The sequence below is a fragment of the Opisthocomus hoazin genome, chromosome 3 (genome assembly GCF_030867145.1).
Source record: "Opisthocomus hoazin isolate bOpiHoa1 chromosome 3, bOpiHoa1.hap1, whole genome shotgun sequence".
Taxonomy (NCBI): domain Eukaryota; kingdom Metazoa; phylum Chordata; class Aves; order Opisthocomiformes; family Opisthocomidae; genus Opisthocomus; species Opisthocomus hoazin.
The window spans coordinates 59,490,906-59,509,013 of NC_134416.1; the positions used below are offsets into that span (position 1 = coordinate 59,490,906).

An 18,108-nucleotide genomic window follows, 5' to 3' on the forward strand; every position below is an offset into this window, starting at 1 on the left:
ATTAGAGATTTAATGGGAGAAAAAGTGGGTGTTTCTCTGTTCCTGTTTATCCAGGGCCTATCTCAGAGCTCCCTTCAGGGCTCCTGGGAGCCTAGCAGGGTAGAGCAGCAAGGAAAGGAAAAGCAAGGGTTGGAAGTGATGTCTTGGTTGAGACTGGCTGCTAATTGCCTGTGGTTTTATTCACTCTACCTCCAATGTCAAGACTGCCAGGATCTTAGGGTCTGGGGACTTCAGGCTTCTCAAACCAACCAAAAAAAAAGACACACTGAGATTTGCAAGAACAGAGTAGAAATGCATATTTTGTTGAGATCCTCCATCAAAACCGTGATCACATGATTTTTTCATTGCTAATCAGCAGCTGCATTGGAAGATCAGTCCCATAAGCAGTTTGATTCCCCTTCTTTAGTGGTCAGTGGGCAGAGCGTGGACCAAGGTAGCAACAGCACACCTGCTTTAGGACCACCAGGAATTCAAATTATGCAGTTATTTTGCTGTGAGAATCCTTAAGGCAGCTGTTCATGCCCTTACTTTAAGCACTGACACCTCAGCACCCTTTAAGATAGGGTGGGCTCTCAGCTAAGAAACAGTTTACCTGTGAGGAGCACCTTTCCAGGTGGCTGAGGACGCAGAAGGAAAGAGTAAGCAAGGAATTAAGTGTCAGAGAGAAACAGTTTTCATGTTTTAATTCAAAAAAATTAAAGTGCATGAATTTCCTCATTGTAATAGTTTCTGTCATCTGAGAAGTAATGATCTAAAAAAATTGTGGGTCTCTGGCAGTCCTTCAACTGGGCTGTCATTATTCACTCTAATGCCTATATGTTATTCATAGTCATTAATCTTCTGCACCCAGGCTGGGATAAAGCCTATTCTGCTGTTAGTTGTCATGTTTCAGGTCAAAAGCTCATTCACTGATGTGGCTCAGACATTTCCATTTTGTTACTGCCGGGAGAGTAACAGCCTTCTGGGACCCCTTGTCCTGACCACCGGTAGAGAAAGAATATTTAGCTACATGGTTTGAGGTTTTTCCTTTTTCTTTCCCCTTTTTGTTTTGCTTTGCTAGTCCGAGAAATGAGGTGAAGGTTTATCAAGTCCCCTAACAAATCTGCCCTTGCTGTTTCTTCAGGCTTCGCAAAGTAATCATGGATTTGCGTTCTCGCCTGTCAGACTCATGGCTTCAGGATGTGACCTGATCACATTCTCTCACCAGGCATCCTTGCTGCCTTACTTCTAGTCACAGCAGAACAACAGTAGTAATGGATTAGTGACCATTAGATTCCTCTCTGCAGCAACTGCTGTATGCTGTCCAGGCTCCTCAAAACTTCAGTTTCAGAGAAGGCAATGAGAGCCTTACACTGCCTGATACCCTAGTCCAAGCCTTACTGAAGTTAATGACAATGTGAGGAGATTTTTTTGAAAAAATCATTAAAAAGTGGAGACGGGTGTGATTTTGCCACAGAATTATATTCCACAGTGGTATCTGTTATTTAGTCATTTGTATATAGTTAAATCCCCGTGCTTCATATGCTCATCTATAGTGAAAAAACAGCGCCTCCTTTTCTTTTTCGTCAAGAAGTATATTAAAAAGGTACTTCCCCAGAATATCCTCCCAGCCCGCAGTCCCCAGCAGGAGCATTGCGTGGCTGCTTTGCTCTTCCTGAGTGTTTTGCAAAGCTTTCCACATACGAAGAGGTTCTTTGGGGTAGGCAAATCAAATACACAACTCATGAGGATGTTCCTGCTCTGAGGTACTTCAGTGTAAGAGGTACCTAGAGATTAGAAGCACTTTGGAGTTACTGTCTAAAAATGATTTTTCAGAAGCTGATTCTCAAAGCATCTGCAAACACCTCTTGTACTAGGCAGCAGCATCCACAAGCTATGCAAATGGCATCAGTAAGCTCTTCCCTGTGTTTTATGTGTTTTGGTGCATGGTTACAACTGAGGACACACCAACTGGCTTCAGCTTTCAAGGACTTGTAAAGTTGGCAGTGCTGCTCACCTTTTTTGTATTTCATTCTGTATTTGAGATTGGATGTGCAGCAGCACAATCCAGATAGCTGGAGTGGGATTTTGCCACTTCGTTGATGAACTGTGCATATTCTCAAGAAAAGGCTGAGATTATGCATTTTACAGCAGGTGTGTAAAAGTGCGGAGAAAAGGGCATAATTTTATAGCCTTTGAGAGAAAGCCATCAAATCCAAGTGCTGTCAGTCATCTTTTGTTATCATAATAATTATCATAGTAATAATACTGTGTACAAGGTGACTAGGGTTACAGATTCAATTACTCAAAAGGTCAGGAAAAAGTAGAAGAGCAGTTTCCCAACCAGCGTAACGTGGTGCAGACACGGTCCCTTCCTGCTTGCTGCCTCGGCTCAGGGCTGGTTGTGGTGGTGGTGACTGGAAGGTGCAAGGTTTCGTGTGCAGAAGAAGCTCCTGAAAACCAGCCCTGGCTGTGTGCGTGCAGCTCATCCCACACAGGAGAATGGAAATGTGGGGTGTTAATAAGTATAATGGTTGTAATTTTTTAGAAAAAATGTGCATCTGTATTGCCATTTTAGGCTTCTAGAACTACCTATGACTGCCTGAAAGGAGGTTGTAACAAGATGGGTTTCGGTCTCTTTTCCCAAGTAACAAGTGATAGGATGAGAGGAAATGGCCTCAAGTTGCACCAGGGGAGATTTAGATTGGATATTAGGGAAAATTTCTTTACTGAAAGGGTTATCAAACATTGGAATGGGCTTCCCAGGGGAGTGGTTGAGTCATCATCCCTGGAGGTGTTTAAAAGATGCGTAGATGTGGCACTTAGGGACATGGTTTAGTGGTGGGCTTAGCAGTGTTAGGTTGATGGTTGGACTCGATGATCTTAAGGATCTTTTCCAATCTAAATGATTCCATGATTTAATGATTCTTGTGCTTGGTTAGTTATTAGCAAGAGAGGGAGAGAGGAGGACAGTGGGATAAGTTCTCAGAGAAGAGAGCTCCTCCCCTATGAGGAGTACTTAAAGCATAGACTAAATTGTCAAGAGGAGCAATGAAAGTTGCAAGTTTTGAATTAGACTAAACAAAAATGTGGGAGTAATATACAGTGAGGAACAAAAAGCACAAGTCCAAGCAAATATGTCCTAATCTATTTCTGCAATGTTTAATTCATATAACAACTTAACATAAGAGGTGGTCATCCAAGTCCCTTGGTCTTGTATCCTAAAATCAATACATTGCTTCAATAAAGATTTTTGCCTTGGGTTATTGCTGTTGGAGTGGTCTGGACCGGTGGAGCTCATCCTTTTGCTGTTTTAAGGGAATATAAATGGCTCATCCTCTTCCTCTCTTCTGTTCTGTTTTGGGACAACAGATGAAACATGATGCTTCATAAGCAAATCTGTATCCAAGCAAAGTCCAGCGGTTAAGCCCTGACTGGGATGTGTGTAGAGAGGGGTGAATACCAACAAAGTTTAAGCCACTAATTCCTCCTTTGGGCAGGTGCTGAGTGCCATCAGCTCCTCAGAAATCAGCACCCCAAAGTGCTGAGCCACTGCAGTGGGGAATCTCGGGGTGTCAGCTCCTCCGCCGAGGGACGGGAAAGCCGTCTGTCCTTCCCAGAACCTACAGAGCAGGCCAAGAAGCATTTTCTCACCCCAGGCTTTCACCCATCTCCCTAGGAGCTGCTATCAGAGATCTAAGAGCATGAAGGCCCTCTCCCAGGTCTCCCTTCCCCATGTAAGACCCAGTAATGCACAATATGCCTTTCATGTTGTGCTTTGGCCTTGGGGTTGGACTATCCCCCTGTATCCAGAGGCAGGGACCATGAAACCTGGCAAGGAGCGGAGGCAGCTCATTTAGGCTTCAAAGCAGCAGTAGCACAGGAGAACGCAGCCCCTGCACACCTACAGAGTCACCCCAGCTCCTTGCAAGTGACAGGAACGGGTTCCCAGGCAATCACAGCCCAGCCCCAGGAGCAGAGAAAATGCTTAAGGATAACCCAAATACCCATCCAGGTCAGGCTATCCTCAGAAATATGCTTCACACTGGATTAATTTGCTGTTAACATCTCTGGCCGCTTTATAATTTTTCTGTGCATTTTGAATTTCAGTGTTTAAAGCACTACGTTTCCACTTGGGCTTGTCATACTCTTTTCCAAGCACAGCTTTGTGGAGCTATATCCATTACATAGGGTTTTTCATTTGGTATTTACAGGGTTGCTGTTGGCACATCTTTATAGACTGGTTTTACTAAGGAAAAGCAGCTTTTGCAATTATGCTCTCTTCTAACAATTTCTTTCCCTCCTGGCCATTTCCAGCTGCAGTTGGGCTCATAGGTAGCCTAGCACTTTCCTCCCGTGAGGGTAACTCTTGCCCTGCAGAATGTGTTGGGAGAGCGGGTGGACGTCGCACTGCTGCTCCTGGAGCGTCATGTGCTACAGCTCAGCAGCGGGCTGGTGTGTTTGCAGGAGCTGTGTCCCCTGCTTGTCACCTGCCCTGGCCCGGCCTCCACCGTTTCTTGGTTACAAGTGCTATGCTCTGGCTTTAAGTTCATTTTTGTAATTGATGGCCTTGTTTGTTGCAGCAGAACTAACTTTATTTGTGCTTGAACTGTGACTACCATGGCTTGCTGAATATGGATGTCTTGGGGGTGACCCATTACCTGTTGGTAAATGGTTGTGTGCATGTATAGGAAAGTGTGTCACGGGTAGCAGCTATATGAGGTTCAAAAATGTCACCAGCTACCGAAGTGTGAATTTGCCGTCTTTTTGCTCTATTTTTATAAACCCCTTTGTCAGAGTGCAGTGTCCTTAAAAATGTGAAATAATAGATGGGCAACAGAGGATTACAAAGGCTATCTGGGACATGTTCATTGGGGATCATTGCAGTTGGCCTTTAATCTCTCTGCTTCTTTAGAATTTCATTTAATAGTATATAGAAACAGCAAGTTACTCTAATCCAGGGGAGACTGAATATGCTTGTACTTATAGTTGTCTGCTCAAGGAAAGTTTTTCTTTCTATCCCCAATGTCAAAAACAATTCTGTAGCTGTTGATCCATCAGTGCGGAAAGTGCAGATGTTGTGCAGCTCTGAATACCTTTCTCTGCAAAAAGACTTCCAAAAATATGTGTATATATAATATTTTTTTAGATTCTGTGAGATTTGCTCTTGACATCTAAACCTTGAACACTACAGAGATTTCAGAGCTGTGTGTTTTGTCCCTTTCCCAGTGCTGTAACTTGCTGCAGTAGCTCCTGACCTAGTGGGAGCTTGGGGCTTTGCCCAGCTCCCCTCCTCTCCTTCACCAGCCCTGTCCAAATCCCAGCTCTCTGCTTCACCCCATCACTGTGAGACTCTCCAGTTTGCTTCTCCAGTACACTGAAAGCTGTCCTTATACTGGGACCACCAGCTATGTAGCATTGGTTTCTAAATGCTCTTGGTGGCAGGGAATGAGCGGGCTCTGTCTCTGCAATTGGAGAGCAGGTATCTGTCCCTGTACGCATGCTGCCTTCATCTTCTTCTGACAAAAAACCCAAACATTTATGCCTATAACAGATCGCCTGCACTACAGAAAAGGCCAAGCTGCACCAATGAGGCTGATGGAGGGTCTAGAGAACAAGTCTTATGAGGAGCGGCTAAGGGAACTCAGGCTTTTTAGTCTGGAGCAGAGGAGGCTGAGGGGAGACCTTCTCACTTGCTACAACTGCCTGAAAGGAGGTTGTAGTGAGGTGGGTGTTGGTCTGTTCTCCCAAGTAACTAGCGATAGGATGAGAGCAAATGGCCTCAAGTTGCATCAGGGGAGGTTTAGATTGGATATTAGGAAAAATTTCGTTACTGAAAGAGAGGTCAGACATTGGAACAGGCTGCCCAGGGAGGTGGTGGAGTCACCGTACCTGGAGGTGTTCAGAAAATGTGTAGATGGGGCACTTCAGGGCATGGTTTAGCAGCATGGTGGTGTTGGGTGGATGGTTGGACTTCATGGCCTTAGAGGTCTTTTCCAACCTTAATGATTCTGTGTGCGTTGATCAGTAGTCAATGTTCTCATATTGTCTTCCTTCGGCAATGCAAACTCCTAATCCCCTCTCTGAGCACTACCTGCCTACAGTCCAATTTCATAAAGCCAGCCCTGTCAGCAACTCCCCGTTGAAGGGCCTGCGATGTGACAGCAGGACGTTCACTGCAGTCCCTCAGAAAAGATCTGGAGTTTAAAGCATTTTTTCAGGGAGAAAAAGAGAGGAGGGTGGTTCACCTCTATTTTCAGTCAGTCCACATGTAGCGTTGGGCACTGTGGGCAATGCTGAGCAGTACCACATGGACAGGAGATGGCCAGACAGGTATGTTGGGGGCTGTTTCCAAGGGTTTGCTTTCTCTAGCAGTTGTCTAGTTTGCCCAGGCTGCTGCACGAAGTGCTATCACAAGAGCAAAAAAAGGCTTAAAGAAGTCATACAAGTTATTTCATCTTCTCTGGGACTTTTGCCACCCCTGTGTTGTCCAGAGAGGCGAAGGAGAGAGCCCCAGGTGGCACCTTTGGCCTGGACATCATTACTCTGTTGGCGTGTTGAAGCATGTCCTGGGCTATGGGCACCAGTTGTGTATCATTGCGTAGGGTTTGGTGGCCGAGGAGAAGAACTATTCCCGTTGGCAAGCTGTTCCAGGAGAGCACTGTTTCTGTGGGTACGTAGTGCCCGGCACATTTTTCACGGGCTGTCTGCTATGATATAACACTAACGAGGTAATTACAGGGCTCAGGCGGTGTCAGCGCCGCACATACCGCTCGGATTAGGCCCAGCTCTTGAATGAGCTCTTTCCGAAAGGGATGCGGGCTGACATGGCTCACAGCCCGCTGGCGGGGGCCAGGGGCGGGCTGGTGCTCCGTGACTGCAGCTCGGCGGATGTAGGGGCGTTTGGGTGCTGCTCCCACCTCCCGCACCGGGAGGGAGGGCAGGGCGGGCGTTACCGTGGGCATTTCAGGCACATTGTTGGCGATGTTGGAGTTAGGGGATGGACACAGCATGGGGAACTCACATGTAGTAGCTGCACAAGCGGCAGGGTGACAAGGCTTGGAGGGACGTGTTTGCTCTGTCAGCATCATAGCACTGGTGTGGCAGGAGAGGGAGAAGCAGCGCTGTCTGCAGTGACCTACCTGGCTTCTTTCTGGTTTTCTTCACCTGAAATAGGACCCAAAAAATAAGGAAAGTCTGGTCACAGTGTGTCATAATTGTCTTTATATACTGTGGCACACATGATGTAATTTGGATATTTTATGTCTTAACAAAATGGGACAGACAGGGACTTCTAAAATATATTTTAATGAATTTAAGAAGTTGTTAAGAAAAATGTTTGGGCAGAAGCACTGCATGAGACAGTGATACTCCTGTTAGAGTTTAGGATCTTGCCTGTCTGTTGCTGGATGTCATTTATTATATTAACAACAATTATTACAACACTGGGCTATAATTGTTTACCAGTTATTACCATAATGATTATTAAATATCATATTAATAGACATGATTGTAGTGGTTTCAGGTCCTCTTGTCAGCCTCCACTGACCAAATGTTAAGTGAAACGATGTGCTGTGAGCTGCATGCTGAGCTGGCCTGGCTGTATCCCATCTGCCTGAGAGCTGCTGTCTCACCTTCCACGGCTTCAGGCAGTGGGTGCAACCCTGCTGCTTCCCTCCCCACAGCATGCTCCCAGACCTGTCACACCGAATTATTTGTAAACACCAAGCCAGCTAATATCACAACAGCATCAGTCCGCATGTGAAGGGCACTGGGAAGCCGTGAGAGACAGCCAGTGCCGTGTGTTAGTAGTAAAAGGCAAAAGAAAGAAGCTCCTCCAAAGCCCCTATTCATAAGCTCAGCACAATGGAGTAATGCAGCATTAGGGAAATTTAAGCTGGTGCTGAAAGCTAGTGTGCTTTGCTGCTTTTTTACTCAAGGGATGGCTTTTATCCTGAACTGTAATACTTATGATATTTCAGACATGGCTTACTTTGCTAGATCACGTGAATGATGAATATCGCAGTATTTAGAGGTTTCTAGTAAATGAAACACACATGGGAATGAATGCAGATATAGATCACTTGCGTCAAACCCGGCTTTATCAGGGCTTGGTGCGATATGTTTTTCAAGGGCCTACAGCAATTGAAAAGCAATTAGAATTTCTATTGTATTTTCCAACTCCATTAACCATCCTGTAGACACTTATATGAGTCCATGTGGAAGAAGCTGCAACTACACTTTCACTGTGCAGCCATTGTAATACAGAAGCATGGGATGGCAGCAAAGCAAAACTTCTGTTGGATACTTGGGATTTAGAGACACTTCAGGCCTTAAGAAAGAATGGAAAGCCTCCCTGTCCTACCATTAAAAAGGGGGGGTTGCTGCAGAAATGGGAAATTCTTCCTTTTCACCAAATGGACAGGTAGCGTTACTGGGAAGGAGATGTCAGAAAGCTGCAGTGTGATCGCTGAAAGCTGCCACTCCTAAAGAAACAGGTCCTGGTCATGTTCTTTCAGTGCTGCAGTTGTTTGAAGAGTTTATTCATTAGTGGTTTGAGAATGACAGAGCTCTGCACAAAGGGTGTTTTCTTTATCTGCCAGATTGGGCAAGCAGGGATAGCTCTGAAGCAGTGAGATGAAGGGGAATCATGCACCCCCTCAGTGTCAGGGTCTGGCAAGTCCAAAGTTGCAAAAAGTTGAGGGGGAAAATGCCTGCAGTGCAGGGTGAAGCTGGATCGGGGGTGGGGGTGGTATGTTGCCCAAAAAGGAGCAGAGATCCCCTGCTTTTTTTGTCCTCTGCTGCCATCTTCCCATGCAGTCCTGCACAGTGCCCAGAAGACTCTTGCAGTGAGGCATTCCTGAGCAGTGATTAGTGATGCAGTTAATGAACGCTGGTTTACATCACTTGGAGATAAATCCACCTTCTGACCGTCTGTCACAAGTGGATCTGGTTTTCTTCTCATTCACATTCATGCCAAGCAAAACTAGCTTCATTTAAATCACTGGTGTCTCTTGGAGGGTAACCGCTATGAATGAGTTGGTCCATTGGCAAGATCTCCCAGTGAGTCAAATACTGTGGGGCAGAGATTATGTCTCTCTCAATGTTTTGTTCATTCTTGAACGTGAGGAGGCTCAACAGCTAGCAAGAAGTTAGCTCTTATTGCAAGGTGCCAATGTGCAACTCTGAAGCTGTTAGCCTTGCAGATAGCGGTAATCTGAAAGCAGTCTGCTTCACCTACTGCTGTACTTAGAGCAAGTGGATTTGGTCACTCATGTATATATTTTTTTTAAAGTACTGTCACATCTCTCGCAGGCAATATTTTCTAATGAATGCAAATGAAAATCGTGATTGTCCATTTCAAAGTAATTGGTAGCAAGCCATTGCTGCGCATGGAACATTATTTATGCAGCTCATAAGGCCCAGTGATGCTCGTGCATAATTCCTCACACACCACAGTGATAGAAATTGCCTTCAGGGCCAGACTTTCCAAGCCAGCCTCTCTGTTTTTAAGTTGCAGACGTTGTCACTTCAATGGCTGACTACTTGATTTTGCAGGTTCAGTTTGATGGGCATATGATAGCAAGCCCACGCTTGCCTGCAGATGCCAGACATGCACCCAAAATGACTTGCTCTTCTTAATAGCGGTAAATAAAGTGACAGGCTGGCAGCTCTTACGGACTCTTGGTTCTCTCTTCTGTTTTTCCAAGTCCTTCTCTACTGCCACCTGTTCGCAGCTCTGTTCTCATCCTACCCAGCACTTGCCTCAGTATGAAAACTTGGGGCATATTATGTGTTTACATGTATGATTGCTCCTAACTCATACTTTATTCCATGTCTTGCTCAACCTCTATTTCCAGTGCAATGACTCCTGCTTACCATTCCCCACAAGGAAGCCCTGCTCTCACTGCTCAGTTTGCAGGGCTTTTCTTAGACCTGTTAAAAATGGAATTCACCAAAAGACACAAATTATCTCTTCCTTTCTATGCTAGGATCCTAGGGAAAGTGAGAATAATTGTGTCTCTTCCTGCTGTTAATACTGTAGTCGCAATATCCAATAATCTTTTGGGAATTTTAACTTTTAAAACACCAGGTAATTTATTACCCCTATATATTAGCTCTCCTTGGTAGCCGAGAGGTTTGGTAACAATCAAACTACAGTTGAACTGTGAAAGTAGAAAATGTCCACTGAGCAACCTCTTTCCTCAGAGACTGTGTTCACCAAAGGACTGATAAAATCCCGTTTAACCATTACTGAAAGACTTTTTGGTAGACAGCCAGACCTGGTTGGTCTCTTGAGTATAAACAGTAGTATAGAAATGTTCCTTTCAGCATTAATTCGTATCAGCTGCTGATGCCAATCTCCTGTACATCAAAGAGAAATGCTCCTTTATTGCACCATTTTACATTTTAAATCATTTAAGCTTGTAGTGTGTTCCACCTACTTCTTCTTGCAGCGGCACCCTCTGCCCTTAGTGCAGCTGAAATCTCAGCTATATGGATTGGTATTTCATACACACGTGCAGCCTGGTCCCACGCTGGTGAAACGGAGATCTTTTCTTGCTCCCGTATAAGGCTTAGGAGTTTTTGGTCAGGCAGTCCTATGTTGCCATGCCTGTGTTTCTGCACTGACACGTGGGAGGGAGGTTTCTCCCTGTAATCTGCTGGTAGCCCCCAGAGGTAAATACCCCGTTCTTTTTGTTACACCAAGGACAGACTCAGCCTAAGGTTGAGTCTCTGCGTTATGGAAATACGAAGCAATCTTCCAGCCGAGCACTGATCTTGGTTCTTACGCAAATCCAAACAGGAGAGTGTGAAAATGCTCAAAGCAAGGCTGCATCTGGGGCAATATGTTACAAACTTGTTAGTCTTGATCTGTGAAATCCATTTTTTCCGTGACGAGTGGAGCTTACATCTTCCAAAGCCAGACCACTACTTGCCTGTTTCTCAGCCTGTGATCTAGGCTCGAGGTGTCTTGACCTTAACCGCTCTGGGTGACCCTGCTTTGGCAGGGGGGTTGGACTAGATGATCCACAGAGCTCCCTTCCAACCCCTGCCATTCTGTGATCCATGTCTCCCACCTGAATTTTTATTCTCCGAGTATTGTCCTGTACAAGAGAGCAAATGCTTTATTACTTTCTCTTGCACACCGTAGCCCAAGTGTTTGTATCCCCGGACTTCTCAAGTTGGATGTGTCTAAGAGTAACCTTTTGCCTATAGGTAGGAGCAAGAGCTTTTTAGGATTTGATGCAAGATTTTGCATTTCTGGCATGACTGGTAGCTGTTTGTTACAATCATGCGTTGAGGCCTCTACAGAAATTGGTAGACTTATCCCTGACTCTAAGGACTTGCAAATTAAGTAGTAACCAGACAGTCTCCTCCTGCTCAAGCTACTCTTGCTTAAAGTCACATGGGAAAGCAGTGAGTGTGATGGCCATGGCTATGCCCTGTATCTCTTCAACTGTAGTGACCCATTGTGTATGCCAGGGCATGATGCTGCCGACTGGTGACTGCTTTCAGTTACATTTCAGTTTCCAGAATAACACCACGTTTAAAAAAAAAGACAAAACAGTATCTGTTTATCCTGGCTAAGCTTGTGTAACAGGTTTTCATATGATGTTTTTAGCATTTAAAGTCTTTTTTCATTAAACTGTTTCAGTATCCAAAAAAAACATTTCTCTTGCTCGGCTTCATTAGTTATAGGAAATCACTGGATTAAAGTAGAGAGCAGATTAGCAAAAATAAACTGTAGTATGTCTTGGGCATATGGTGCTGCGTATGAATGGGTTTTAACTACTTAACTGTGTATAACAAAGAGCAGAAGGAGAGATTTGTCTTAGCGTGCAATAATTATAATTTGCAGTAGCTGCATAGCTTAACAGTCAGAAACCACAAAGCCACGGAGAGCTTTCTGTTGGCTTTACAAGGGCTGTGTGCAGCTGTCCCCGAGCTCACGCCGCGTTTTCTGCCAGCTGACGGCCAGGCACGAGACTGGACTTAACTAATTAACAGGAGGCCTCTCCCTCCTTTACCTCTCTCTGCACTGGGCTTGTGGCTTGCAGCACTGAGTTGTTATGGATTACAGAGACTGGGATTTAGCCCGATGGGTGCGGGAGCCAGCACTGGTCTGGGCACGCTGCTCCATGGCACGGGCCAGAGGAGAGGCACGCTGTTGGCAAGCTCGTGACAGCCCGGGCTTCACCTCAGCTGGAAATTGTCCTCTGCAGAGCAAATACAAGCAGAAGTAGTAAATAAAAGAGGGCACAATGTCAGCGTGATTGCTGGGGAGAATCAGCCTTCAGGCTCTGGGCACAGATGACGCAACATGGCCAGCTTTGAATTCAGATGACTCCATAGTTTCTAGCTGCGTGCTTTTTTTTGGCTAATAGCTATCATTCCCCTCTGATACTTCAACCTACAGAAGTCAAATTTGTGCCTTTTCTAAATAGATCCAGCTCGCATCAGTATGAACTTGGTCCTGAGACACAAGTCAGTGCAAACACTGGTAATGTCCTGATGGTGCTCCACCTCCTGCTTCTCAGGAAAAACGTTCTTTTCCATTCAGGTGCTGAGAGGTTTCTGAAAACCAAGCAGTGGTGGTGACATAATTTCCACGTCTTAAAAAATTGCTTTTAAAGCGATATAAAGATTCGCAAAGCCAATCAAATGTCATTTGTAAAGTAAATTCAGAAATACCTGGAGAATTACCTGGTCTTTATCTGGGCTTCTCAGTAGGTTTGCTAGCACGGATTAGCCAATAATGTTACGCCACATAGCTTAAACATGCATGTCCATGCTGGATTTTGGGGGGGTTGCTTTGCTCTGAGGTTTCCACAATGTGTTTCACATCCACTGTGAGTAACATTCTTGGACTTCTGCCTTGGATTAATCAAACATAAATGATTGCCGCATGCAAAAATAAAGCTTTGCCAAAAATTGTGGTGGTCCAAAGAAGAAGAAAAGAGATATTTTTTTTTCCTTCTATGAACTTTTAAATAATTCTATTCTTTTTTTTTTTTTTTGGTGGGAAATTTTGTGCATTGAAAAGTTCACCGACAAGGCCCTGATCATCTTGGGTTTTTAGTGATTAATATGAAAAGTTAAATCCCCAGCTGCTCAGGAGAATATCCTTGCTTTCTCCCCAGTTAGTTTTATGGTGGTGAGCCCTGCCAAACTTGCAGGCTTTCTGTTTAGCTTATCAATAACTCACCGTTGCTTCTGTTACAGAGTTCCCTGAAGAGAAGAGGCAGCAGAGAAATACATAAAGAAAAAAAGGCATTTACCCAGGTATGGTTTTCAAGAATATGCAATTTTGGGCAAAATCACATGACAAAACTGAAAATTTCTTTTTATGGGTGTTGACAGGGCCATCAGGCACACTAACTAGAGTTCAATTAGGCCTTAATCTGCTGAGACCTCGCAGACATAGTGTAGAAGCAATTTAGGACACAAGTGTGATCTCTAAACCGTGCTGCAGCTCCTCAGGCTCGTTGTGCTTGTGTCCGCAGATTCAGGCTGCAGGTTTGCTTCAAGAAGAGAAAATCACCTTGCCTCACAAAGTAATTGGATCGCAGCCTGGGGACTGACTAAATTTATACGCGGTGCCAAAGATTTTGTGCTAATGAGCATCTTGGCAGGGAGTGGGGGTGACACACTGCAATGACACCGTGCGAGCTCTCGTGTTGCAGCCCCGGGTTTGAGCTCTCTCTGGTGTTGGAGGTGGCAGCACATGAACCTGTGCTGGCCCAAGCTGGGGTGCAGCGCAGAGCCCAAGCTATTCGCTCCGTCTCCCTATGGACACCAGTTTGATTGAAATCCCGTGGCCTGATCCTTCTCAGGGAAGCGGTCTGCCCGGTTTCCTCTGCTTTTTGTGCTCACTGTAGGAGTTAAAGCTTTTCCCAGCACCCGTACAGTTACTGTTTATAGCTGGAGAGATGGGGATAGTGTTTCACCTCCCTGCAAAAGGAGCCAAAAGCGACATCGTGCCTTCGTTAGAGAAAGGTTGCACCTCCCCTGCTGCCCCCTCAGCAGGCTCAGTGTACGCAACCGAGACCCTGCCGGTCTTGTCTGAGTTGATGGAGTCTTAGAAGTGACTCATTTGTAATAATAACCATAATAAATCATTGCAACATGTTGCACTTGAGTGGGTAGCGTGGGCAGCTGAGTAGGTAGGGTGGGCAGACCGGGGGCTGCAGCCTGCTTTCCCAGGACACAGCAGACCCCCTCTGAGCCAGTACAAGCACAGCCTAATCAGGCCTTAAAATGGGGCACTGGGCTTTCTACCTGCAGTGCCTGCTACAGAGAACTATTTAAGTCATCAGTCAGGTCAGAGAGCTTGTTTTTCTGCAAGTCTGTAAAATACATGGATGAAATGTATATATATGCCCACACACATGCAAATCACAGATGAAGCTACGTGAAGTCAGGGTTATGTCCACTGGGGTTTGTGGGCGGCACCGTCCTTCCTTTCCTCATTCCTGGAAATACAGATCGGTGCAGAGCGAATGGATTCCTTGTGCTTGATTCCTCCGCCCAAATCCAGGCATTAACAGCAGCTGTAGTTTGCATTGGAAAGCTTGAAAAGGACTTCACAAAATTATCTAAGTAACCCTGGGTCAGCTCTGCTCCACTCACAACGTGGGGAGGTGATCCCAGAAACCACCCAGGGAAAAAAAACCCTGTGCTCTGTAAACACACAAGTGCAAGTCATGCAAGCAAAGGATTTGGGCTTGAAAATTAAAACCTTTGCAACAGGAATGTGTGAGGTGGCTGTTCAGTTTTCTGCAGCAATTATTTGGGGTAGGAAAGACTGAGAAACAATCTTATAGATTGACATGGCCCAGCCTATGAGTGCCTGTCCTAGCTATCTCCCAACTCTAGGCTGCTACCCAGAGCTCTCTCAAGCCCAGGTATCCCTTCAGAGGTATGTGCTGGTATGTGCTGACCAGAGCGCACTGCAGCAAGTGCCCGACCTGGTCAGACAGCCGCTGGGTCCTGTGGCATGGCCCGAAGGGGTTAGTACAGACACAGCGCGGGAGGTTGAAAACACTGCTCTTAAGAGACAAATACCTAAAAAAAGTTCAAGCCCATTGTGTTTTGTGAAAAGCAGCCATGAGCTTAGGTTCTGTGCATCCACATGCTTACAGGTATGTACAGTATATGGCAAGACTGGTGTTTTTACTCACTGGGAGCTCATCATGAAAATTAGTTGGAACATCGCACCCGCTGCAGGGCACACAGAGTAAATAATACCTGTGAAAATGATTGTCATGAAGTCATGTAAAAGCAGAATTCATAGTAGCACTTACCCACCACTCTAGCAGTATTGAAGAAAAAGTTTTTATTCAGCAGAATTGCAAAACGGAGCTTCTTGGAAAATACCAGGCACCAGGCAAAACACAAAGAAAAGTGGTTCTCCAGCGCAAGGTAGGAGTGCTGGCACTCAGCCAGATGCTTGGGTGCTGGTCGTACTGCCCTGTCGTCAGACTTGCAACCCCAAAACTGCTTACCCATCTTCTGCCTGGCAGTTCACTTGAGCTGGTGGTGGTGGTAAAGGAGATGGCATTGGTCTTTATCTATCTTTGTGTCTTCTTGCCAGAAATATCGTATTTGGGAATTTTTGATCAGCTCTTCATTCTCATCACATCATTTACATTGCATAATGAATTTGAGTTCATCTCGTTCCTTTAAGTTTCATTTCTTCATCTCCACATTCTACATTTGTCTAAATTAGACTGCAGGCTCTGTAGGGTGGAATCTGGGTTTTTTTCTTTCTGCTTTTTTTCTCCATTAACATCCCTCTGAAGTGCCATGCAGAGCTCTGATGCTATTGCATGCAAATAATCACTGTCAGTAATCGTTAATTCCCATTTATCCTTAATGATCTCTGAAAGTCCATGACTAGCACCATGACTGATGGAACTTTTTTGCACTGTTGTTCCTTCTTTTCTTTCTGTACAGTCTGCCCTACGTATGCTTTTTAGGAAAGCACCCACAAACTGGGTATGAGATAAAGTCAGGCTGTGTCATAGCCCAGCTTTCAGTCCTTGAGATTCAAGACTCTTACTCCTCCAAAAGGGTGGAAAGACTGTATTCTCCTTTATTTTCTTTCTCCCCCTTCTTTTCATTTGTGATTTAACTAATAATCAGCTATTCTTAATTTTGGTGATTTGACCTCTCCTTAGTTTGCCTTACATGTCAAAACTCTACTTGTCTGTGTGGGTGTCTCACCCTCTTGCTCTTTCTACTTGATTTCAACTGATCAAGAAATCACTGATATTTCTGTACACAAAGTTTCAGAGAGACAGATGCATGAGGGTTGGAGTCCTACCCTTCTGGCATGCTTAGATCTGGCTGATAAATCTCTCCTGACCATTCCTTTCCCTCGGAAAAAAGCTGTCTGGGGAATGGGATTTTCAGTAGTCGTGTTCCCTGGGAGAGAAGCAGGGAAGATCTAGAGCTTTCTCACCTTTCCGATGGGATCCATATTTAGTAGGCGAGATTCACATCCATCAGCTCTATTGTTCTGTATAAGGCTTGTGTTTGTTTAATGAAAAAAGTCTCGTTTGTTTCAGCTCTTGTGAAAAACAAAACTTAAAAATGTGATCTTTTTTTTCACGGACAAAACCTAGCAATGAAGTAATGCCATTATAAGAAGTTAATGGTGGTTTTGTCCTGCTGTAATAACACACGAACTCCACAGACACAGTGAGTCACGCAGTGATGCTGAACAAAACCACTGGGGCCCTGACCCCAAACCCATCGAAGCTTTTCCCTTTTCTTCAAAAGCTGCAAACTGCTGAGTGCGTTGTCACGAGCGTGACTCGGTGACTGTTATTTGTGTGGCTTGAATCACAGTGGGCGTCAGGCTGGAGCTCCCCCTCCCCAGGCCCCGGGAGGGAGCTGGCCCTTCCCCACCGGTATCGGTCCAGCTGCCTGCAGCCGGGTAGGTGTGAGGAGCCAGCCCGTGCCACCGATGGCTGGGTCTTGCAGCCAAAGGCAGACAAGAAGCACGTGGAAGAATGTTGGATTGCAAGGACAGAATAAGGAAAATGTCAGATGCGATCATTTCCAAGCTATTAACAGATAAATAAATAAACTGGAGTAATCACCTCACCTGTGAGCTCTTGCTGTGCAGCGCTGGTCTGGGCGTAACCTTCCTTGTGATCTTTGCATTTCCCTGAAAGCGAAGCCTACAGCTGCGGGGATAAACTGATTCTCAATAAGAGGAAAAACAGAGGTAATGTATTGTGCAGCCCTGACCAAAGATGATGCTTTAATTATACAGCCTTATCCAGCCAGAGCAACCAAATTTCAGAGTGACTCCAGTGGAGGCTGCATGGAGTTTTGCCAGGTTTTAATCTGATACTTAATTTGTAGTTTGAAGTTATAAAGAGAAAAGTAATTTGCAAATGTATGTGTGAAAAAGAAGTGTGTGTATGTGAGGAGATGATAGAAAGAAAACCAGTCTTCTGGAGGATCTGCTTCTAATCAATTATACGCACCTTGATTGTATTTATAGAAAACTCACATTTCTGCTGCCAGAGTTTTAGTCAGTCAACTGATCAACTGTTTGCCGTTGTGTTTGACTCCTGTTGTCACTGAAAACCACATTTTAACAGAAAATTTGGCTATCGTTTACCTCTGTCATGTTATTAACATTTAAGATAACTTTTTTACTATTTAGTATTTCAAAGTTCCAACCTGCGCCAAGCAGAATCAGTTAGAAACCTGACTGAGTTCAGAAGTATACAACCAAATACTTTTGTGGCCGTGTAGGTATCAATAGCTGAAATTCAGATGTGATCAGTATATATCTAAATAGAATGGGGCGAAATTAATCTAGGTAACATAAAAGACACCATTACCAATGTGCTGTGTGTGCTTTAGAAATTAAATAATTTCGTCAGATTGATGAGCCATAATTAGTTTTGTAAATCTTTTTATTTTTTTAATAGCCTGATCTGGGTGAACAATTAAAGCCAGTCATGCTTTCTTCTGGATTTGGTTGCCATTGTTAGGAATTATAACAAAATGGTGCTTAGGAAAGATAACAGTGCTCCGGAGACTGAAATGAAGTTTCCATAGATAATTGCACGTATGTCCACATGGCCTACCAACAATGACGAA

General features: G+C 44.8%; 1 protein-coding gene across 5 annotated transcripts in view; it reads left to right on the forward strand.

Annotated features, from left to right (window-relative positions):
- The window catches only part of MTCL1 (microtubule crosslinking factor 1), a 106,710-nt gene that overhangs the window by 42,989 nt on the left and 45,613 nt on the right, over nucleotides 1-18,108 (forward strand). For all 5 annotated transcript variants that reach the window (XM_075416459.1, XM_075416458.1, XM_075416460.1 and 2 more), the window contains exon 4: nucleotides 13,207-13,266. In XM_075416459.1, the coding sequence (XP_075272574.1) occupies nucleotides 13,207-13,266 (60 nt within the window). The remainder of the gene's footprint in view (nucleotides 1-13,206; nucleotides 13,267-18,108) is intronic.